Here is an 8,967-nt window from a genome sequence, read left to right as displayed (position 1 = left end):
GATAACTGCAACTGACCATAACCTAAACACAGAAAATTTGAAAATAAATAGAACTAAATTAATATATACACTTGAATAGCAACTGAGTCCTGGCTTCATTTACTTCCTACTACCAACATCCTTAGTTTTAGTTGAATGTAAAAATGGCATGCTCACTTTTAGTCAAGAGATCACATAACTAGAAATTTCATTGTTTTGCCAGGTATTATAATTAGAATAATTAGTTCCTGGCACATTTTCTGTATATTTTTTCTCAGTATCCATTACATTAGATAACTGGTATACTCAGATTCCTGTAATTCAATCTAGGCAGAGCTTTCTGTTGTCATGTTCCATCACTAGTGACTCATATAGAATGCAATAGAGTGATTACTGATAATGACTTGAGCAATCCTGATCATATTATGGCCACCTTGACTTCTCTTTCATTAGCAGCTGATTGCAACAAATTGATGCTAAATTGGTTTTTGCTGAAGCTTAACGCTCTTAACAGTCAACACCATCTTTGTCTGTGGATTTTTCCTTATAGTTTGATATAGTCATAATCTGCTTCTGGGGGGCCCAATATTTTCCTCTGGGAGATTTGGGGCCTGGATGATAAGACCTAGTGGCACCAGTTTTCATCAGACATCTGTCTATAAACATCAGGTACTTCTAAAACAAAAACATGATTTTCTTCCCCTTCACATTGTTTATTATCTTTCCTACATTCATTTGTACTTAGGTTGAGTTTTTCTTTGCTTTTTTATTAAAACCCTTACCCTTTGTCTTAGAATTGATATCAATTCTAAGGCAAAAGAGTGGAAAGGGCTAGGCAATTGAAGTTAAGTGACTTGCCCAAGATCACAGAGCTAGGAAGTATCTGAGACCAGATTTGAACCCATGTCCTCTGAACTCCAGACATGGATCTCTATCCACTATGCTACCTAGCTGCCCTTTAGGTTGAGCTTTTCAATTCCTTTTGTTTAATTGTTAGTTCCTTTTCATTCCTTCCATTTCAATTGTTGAGTGGGCTTAAAAAAATAAACAAGGGATATGGAGTCAGAAGAACAGGTTTTGAATCCTGGCTGTGTCATTTAACTTCCTTTCTCTGAGAATCGGCTTCATCATAGGTAAGATGAAAGAGCTGAACAAAGATAATTTCAAAAGTCCCTTGTAGTTCTAAATCCTATGAACCCAAATCAGTCAAGCATTATTATCATTTATTCCAAAATTAAAATGAGAAAATATATAAAGCATAATGACTTAAAATATGATCATCTTGATATAAAATATTATAAAAGTGTGTATATTTGTGAAAGTTATGGCTGTAATCTATAGACCAATATATTTGCCAAGGGGATAGACCATTAATGAATTTATAAATGGAATCCAGGAAGTAAATAAAGAACCAGAAGACCTTCCTTATTATTATGTCATTGTTGTAATCCAGTTGTATCCAACTATTTGTGACCCCATTTTGGATTTTCTTGGCAAAAATGCTGGAATAATTATCCATTTCTTTCTCCATCTCATTTTACAGTTATGAAAAGTGAGGTTAAGTTTACTTGTCCAAGTTCCTACAGGTAGTGAGTGTCCAAGGCCAGATATAAACTCAAGAACGTAAGTGTTCATGACTTCAGGCCTGGCATTCTATCCACTGAGCTACCTCATTGCCAATCAGCTTAGTTAGGCCAGTTTTAGGGGATATTAATATAGAAAATAAAAAGAACAAAAATATGTATATTCTAACTATCTCTGCTTGGGCTTCTCTTTTTACCACAGATACTATGTTTCATTCATTAGGTCATAGATTTAGAGTTGGAAGGGACCTTAGAGGTTATTACATACCATACTACCTTCATTTGGTAAATGAGGAAACTGAGGCCCATAGAGGTATAGCTACTTATTTGCCTAAGACCATACAGTTAGAAGCAAAAGATCTAGAATTTTTTTAAAACCCTTACCTTCTATCGTATAATCAATACCATGTATTTGCTCTAAGGCAGAAGAGCAGTAAGGGCTATGCAATGGGGGGTAAGTGATTTGCTAGAAAGTTTCTGAGGTCAGATTTGAACCCAGAACCTTATGTCTCCAGGCCTGGCTTTCTAAATCCACCTGACCCCAAAGCTAGAATTTTAACCCAAGTACCAGAACTCCATTTCTCCTTCCTCTCTTATCAGACAGCTTCCTTCTAGGCAACACATTTTAGGAAAGACAAATATAATTTGGAACATGTCCAAAAGAGAACATGCAGGATGAGAAGTGAATTAGTGGAAATGCCATATGAGAAGAAATCGAAAGAACCTGAGATGTTGATATTGGGTAATAGGAGATTGGGGACAGGGAAAGGGAGTAACCCTGAGAGAAACTGTCAGATATTTGAATGGCTAGCTAATGGAAGAGATGACAGATTTGTTTTTCCTGTGTGGATTTAGAGAGAAGAATAAAGACCAATGACCCAAAGGATAAAAATGTCAAGAATTACCTTTCAATGTGTTTTATATTAGATGTCAAGATACTATATTCTAGTAAGTATGTAAGTTATTATCTAAATTTGAAATCTTTCAAACAACCTGGTTATCACTAAATACATTACCCATTATGATAATTTTAAGCAAAGTCTTTGGTGGCATGAATAAAATGGGAATATCATATCATTTATATAGGAAATGTAATGGTATGGAATTGTCTCCTCTAATGCACAAGGCAACAGAAATGCCTTTCTGAAAGTGTAAGTCTGATCATATCACTTTCCTAGCTAAAAAAAAGAAAGAAAAGCTAGTGACTCCCTATTACATTTAGAATAAAAAATAAATTCTTCTGTTCAGCATTAGAAACCCTTGAAAACATAGCTCCAAGCTATAGTTTCAGTCCTTTCATAAACTATACCTCCCATTCGCTATGTATTCCATTCTAAAAGGCATTCGTGGTATTCTTCATAAATTATACCCTATTTTGCCTCTTTGTGCCTTTGCTATGACTATTTCCATACTTGGAATATGATCTCTTCTCCCTTCCACTTCTTAGAATTCCTGATTTCCATTAAGAATCTGCTACAGACTACTTTTTAAGGAACAATTTTTGCTAATTCTCCCAACTCTTAAAAAATAACTTTGTATTTACTTTGATTATATTTTCTTATATAGCTATAGAATGCTAGCTCCTTGAGGGCAGAGACTGTCTGATTATGTCCCGGTATTTACAATGCATGTTACACAGGAGGTGCTTCATACATTTTTATTGATTGGTTGACATATAGTCTTAGAGAGTTACTTGGGGCTCTAGAAGTGACTTGCTTTTATTCACAAGTCATTACTCATTAGAGGCAGGACTTGAATGGAAATCATTCTAATTTGAAAAATGGCCCTATGTTTTCTATACTACATTGTCTTCAGTTACAAATAATGAACTGAACATAAACTCTGATCTTCCTTTTCACTGATGGATTCTGGTTCAAATATGATATTGGGGTGAGTTTTTTTTAAAGGTGTCATGAAAACACAACTAATAATTAAAAGTAAGTACCATTGAGAAAAAAGAAAAGAAAACCAGAAAATGGACTATATCAGCAGTTGCAAAGACAGAATAGTGCAGCATCTTCCCTCTTATTTAACTAATTCCAAATCTGGGGCTATTCACTCCTTTAGTTGACAATGTAAAGACTCTTTTCTTTTGTTCATGTTAAAGGATTGCCTGACACTTTTTAAAAATAGAAGGTTTGCAAGATTGATGGTTTTCAACATTAGTCTTGATAATATTTTCCTTTTTAATCACCATTGGCATTCTTCACTTACTCCCAAGATTCAGGTGGTCTTATGCAAACTCTGTTTAAAGGGCACTTGGAAGGAATCCCTTCAGGAGATCTATAAAGAAGCATAGTCTTTCTCTGAGAAGAATGTGTGTGTGTGTGTGTGTGTGTGTGTGTGTGTGTGTGTGTAGGCACCCTCTATAAAGGGATTTTGAAAAAAATATATATACACACATACCTATACATATATACAATACATATATGTGCATATATTATACAAGCAGCAATATGTATGCACATATTTATATGGTACTCAGATATCCCTCACATCAGACCTTTCCCCAACATGGCTTCCATATATTGCAGATTGACAAGATATTAAATGGAATTATTTTGTGAGTTTCGTGGCAGCCCCAGATGACATGTGAAGGCCAGCAGACGACACAGAAAAGTTTTAGAAACTTATGAAAAAATACTTAACCAAAATTTTATAATAAAGTACTAAAAATACTGTGAAAAAGAAAAAAATGAGACTTTTCTCTGGTACAAAGGGAGAGCCAAAAAATTTTACATGGATTTTCCAGACCACAGAGGAGCAACACACATAATCTCCACAATGTAGAAGGGATATATGTATGTGTGTATATGAGTGTGTGTGTGTGTGTGTGTGTATTTTTAAAAATTCCTTCATAGAGGATGCCTTGAGCTAATTCTATAAAAGGTAAATAGTGAAGAGTGTTAAACCAAGCTTCTGGCAAGAAAATTAACTTACATTTTAAAAATCAGTACCAGGAGGTGGGTATCATTAATGTTGTCTGCATAGATCAACCTAAGATCTTTCTTTTGGATTATCAGGGCAATAGAGTCCATACAAGGACAGAGACGCCTTGGAAGAATGAGCACTAAATTGCAACATACAGTCGGTATATGTAGTAATCTCTGGATGATCTCAGTAAAGCAATAAACAGCTATACAACCTGATGACGAAATGGACACATCTTGTACCCTGGAGAGATGCTAACTAGGCATATTAATGAAACATGATGATGGTGTGTAAGTGACAAGAGGTAGTGACTGCTGGTAAATGGGAATTACAAGAAAAGTTCATGTAGGTTAATAGGCACAGTGTAGTTTAATTAGGCTGTTCCAGTGAAACTGGCTGGTTAACTTGTCCCTGTACACAGCATTTCATCTTCTACCTCCAGGCCTTTCTAAAATGTTCCTACATAATGTTCTTCCTTGACAGAAAGTTGATGGATTCAATATGCAAAATGAGAGATAAAATTGTGGGAATTCATCTTGTTTTGCTTGATTTTTAACATTTGTTGGAAGGGTTTTCTTCTTTTTTGAAAGGTAGGAAGAGAGAAAAAGAAGATTAATTTAACCATTTAAAAATAAAATGTAAGTAAACAAAATGGTTCTAAAGATCTAGAATATACCACATCCTCATCTCTGCCACTTAGGATAACTAGCTTCCCTTAAAGCATAGCTCATATGTTGCCTCATACATGGGGACCTCCTTGAACATTGATTATTCTTTACATGTTTTTCAATCAAGTAGAATGTGATGTACTTGAGGACAGAGGCTGTTCACAGCTCTAAATTCTATGAATTTATGTTTGCCTATATATCTCTCTTTTATGGTATAGCTTCTCATACAGAAGAAACAATTAATGCTTATTGTTTATCATCTTTCAGAGAGAACTAAGACTTCACTTTAATGAAAACAGGTTAAAAAATCCATGTGAATTAATATCATCCAAAAGATGCCATCTCTAGCACTAAGTTGTAGATGGAAGGATGATTAAGAGGCCCAATATTCTTTGAGTTAAATGTACTATGGAAATATCAAGCTTGTAGGTCGTGATTACTAATAATCAAGCCTGAGAAAATCTCTCAATCTGCACAAGGAGTTCAGGACTCAACATTGTGAAATGTATGTGTATGTGTATACACACACACACACACACACACACAATATATACATATACACACACACATAAATCCAGGTGAAAAAAGAAAGAGGAGGAAACTATTGGAGACATATTTTGTTTGAACAATAAATAAAAGTCAATACATATCATTTTTTTATGATCCACAATCCTTTCTACAACTAGATGAATATGTGACTGATTCATTCTTATATCTAAGTCCTGGGTTAGCTAGGAATGGTTTAATGGTTCCTATTGAATCCAACTTTATATCTGAAATCAGTTATTTCATTGTTAATATCTACTCATATTGTTTTGCTTGGCCCTCATTTGTCTCTAATTAACTGCTCAAACTACTACATTTCCTTGAGTATAACTTCAGATTTCCATCTTGTTACCAGGTTTTTAACCTATTGCCTTTTGCCCTCTAATATATTTGTATCCTTTGACTCTTGAGGAATGTTTGTCTATTTTGTAAACTACTGCCTTGCCCAAATAATCTGATTATTCAAGTTCCTTAACTGGGTTAACTACTAGAAGAATTTCTTGTTCATTCATCTTGATTTCTGGTACCTGCATACTCTCTGACTCCTATTTTTTTCCCTGCCTTCTGCTCTCCAATCTAGACTACTGGCTTCCAGACACATCCTAAAACTGTTCCTTTCTCAGAGGTGTCCTTGACTTTTTTCTTATCTTTAACACTCCAGATCCTGGTTTCCTATCCTCCCTAGCTGATTCACTACTGTCCATGGTCCTGACATAGATTTCTTTTTTGTTAACAAGATTTCACTTTTGTTCCACATTGTGGAAAAGTACAACTTCCAAATCAATGTAGCAGTTCCGAGCAGGATGAAAGATTCTGGTAACAATTATGTAAGATAATTAGTAAAATAATTAAAAATTCAGATGTGAAGATCATACCTGTTTTGTGGGTTTCAAATTTAAAGTTCTGAAAATTATTGTAGCCTCAAAGGCCATTTTGATTGGCTGAATATTTAACAGAGTTAAAAAGCCACGGAGACTATAAGAGACAGAAGGAATCTTATCCAAATATTTCAGCCATGTGGTTAGCCTCCATACTATAACACACTGTTTCACAGGGAAGCTTTTTAAAAGGTCTGAACTTCTACAAAAATATGAGAGCAAACCAAATAACATTTGTCTAAGGTTTCCTGTATGGTCCCTATCTTTAAAAGTTCAAGAGCTAATATTGATTTTTTACCATTTATTTTAAATGAAGCATTAAACTATTCTTCAGATTTATTGCATTTTGTTGTTTGGTTAAGACTTGGTAATGATAGCAATATAAGTGCAGTAATATATTATTCAGTTTTCATTTAATTTATTGACTCCAATTTCATAGGATGCTAAGGGGTTCATTCAGTTCAAGAAATATATTAACCACATCCACATCATGTGGTGAATATTTCAGTTGGGTTCCTACTATGCCACATAATTTATGTCTGGCCATACACACACATATCTGGATTTAATATGAGCTCTTCTTGGCACCAGAGGGCAAAGATATAGGACTTATAAGGAGAGCTAAATGAACCAACCATGCCACTGATTATCTTCCTGTCCACAGGTTGGGGCACTAGGTAGCTTTTAAAGCTTGTTAGCACGTTGACTTTTTTCTGCTTTAAGTAACTGCACATCCTAATAGAGACATGAAGAAATAGCCAAGCTTCAAGAGGTAAAGGTCAGCTCCCAGAATTACTTACGGTGACAGCCGAAGTGCCAGAAATTTCCTGGCAGACACTCATCACATTTACGCCCTGTTGTTCCCGTCTTACACTCACAAAATCCTGTGCCATTACAACGATCATGGATTGAGCCAAAAGGGTTACAAAAACATTCTGTAGAAACAAGACAACACACATGCTGGAGACAGGTCCATATAGCTCATAAATTACAAGCAAGGAGAGCATTTCCATCCTATTACTTAAAGGGATCCTGCCCAGTAATGAAATGCTTTGGTAATGTGCCTGTTTTAGCTCCATTTAGTTATTTGTTCAGTCTTCTCTGATACTGTTTTATGAGAGGAGAGGAAGGCAACTGAAAACTCTAGAGGGCATAAGACTTGATATACTTTGACTCTAACCCACTATAATGGAGATTCCATTTTAAAGGACATTTTTTCACTTAGACTAATGAACATTATAGGAGGTTTATATATCAAAGATACATCTATATGCCATCAGTGGAAAATCTGTTTTAAATTATTCAAATGGCCTATCTTAATACTCAACACTTGAAGTCCTGCACTTTGTTTATTTCAAAGATACTCTTATTTCCATATTTGGAACAGCCCCTAGTTAATTAATTTTTTTGTTATTACAGTCATCAGTTTACATGTTGCATTTATTAGGTGACTTGGCATAGCTTTCAGTGATCTGAAAGTAACAGTCTCAGTAAAGAGATAAACTCCCTGAATTCAGGTCAATTACAGTGCATTATAACCTCAAAGTCATATTTTTTTCCCTAATGACTCTTTCTATATGGCCACTGTGAGCATGTGAAAATGAAAAGGACATTTTATATATTTCACACACTCAGGCACTTAGTGGTGAGATGTGCTCTCATTACTTTGGGAAGTGTCACTTGCCTAAGATCAGAAACATGATTGACAATTACCTAGATTTCCACAAGACTTTTAGGCAAAGTCAATTAGAAAAAGATGGCTTGCCACCTTAGGAATAAGTGACATATATGCTAATCCCCCACCTCTCTGTAACCCTGGGCAAATTCTTTATACTTTCTTGAATGTATTTTCCCTTTTAATATCATTATGGTTGCTTTGTGATTCATTATAATTCATTAGGTAATAATATATTTAAATAATATTGAGATATGTAGAAGATTATGCTCATAATTCAAGTCACCAGAATACATTGAGAGGTAAACCCTGGGTTCCTGTAGTGGAAACAGGTCTGAGCCTCATGACAAGAAAGAATATGATGAGAAGGGTGCAAAGATTAGACTGTTATCTTTTAAGTTCACCATCTCTATTTATATTTGACTCTATTAAGTATTTTACTCCTCAGCACTAGAATTACTTCAGAATTCACACTTAAATATGTTTAAATAAAATATTGGCATTTTAAATGTCCAGGAGCAAATTGATCATATCTTTCCTGTTTTTTATAATCTATAAATTACAGATAATATTATTAATGTTCTTTATGTTTAAGAAAGCATAGTTACCCCTGGAAAACATGGTTCCATAATAATAATCCAATCAATTAGCTAACAACAGTAATTAATGATTATAAGGTCTTGGATGCCAACCCTCCCTCCCACCCC

At 34.7% G+C, this 8,967-nt stretch overlaps 1 protein-coding gene across 1 annotated transcript in view; it reads right to left on the bottom strand.

Annotated features, from left to right (window-relative positions):
• Positions 1-402: 402 nt before the first annotated feature.
• The window catches only part of NTNG1 (netrin G1), a 392,606-nt gene continuing 384,041 nt past the window's right edge, over positions 403-8,967 (bottom strand). The window contains exons 7-8 of the mRNA XM_044675501.1: positions 7,386-7,520; positions 403-455 (exon numbers count right to left, since the gene is read on the bottom strand). Coding sequence (XP_044531436.1) covers positions 403-455; positions 7,386-7,520 — 188 coding nt within the window. The remainder of the gene's footprint in view (positions 456-7,385; positions 7,521-8,967) is intronic.

Source organism: Gracilinanus agilis, chromosome 4, assembly GCF_016433145.1.
Source record: "Gracilinanus agilis isolate LMUSP501 chromosome 4, AgileGrace, whole genome shotgun sequence".
Lineage (NCBI taxonomy): Eukaryota > Metazoa > Chordata > Mammalia > Didelphimorphia > Didelphidae > Gracilinanus > Gracilinanus agilis.
Note: the sequence above shows the minus strand (reverse complement) of the source record. Positions and strands in the feature narration are given on the sequence as shown.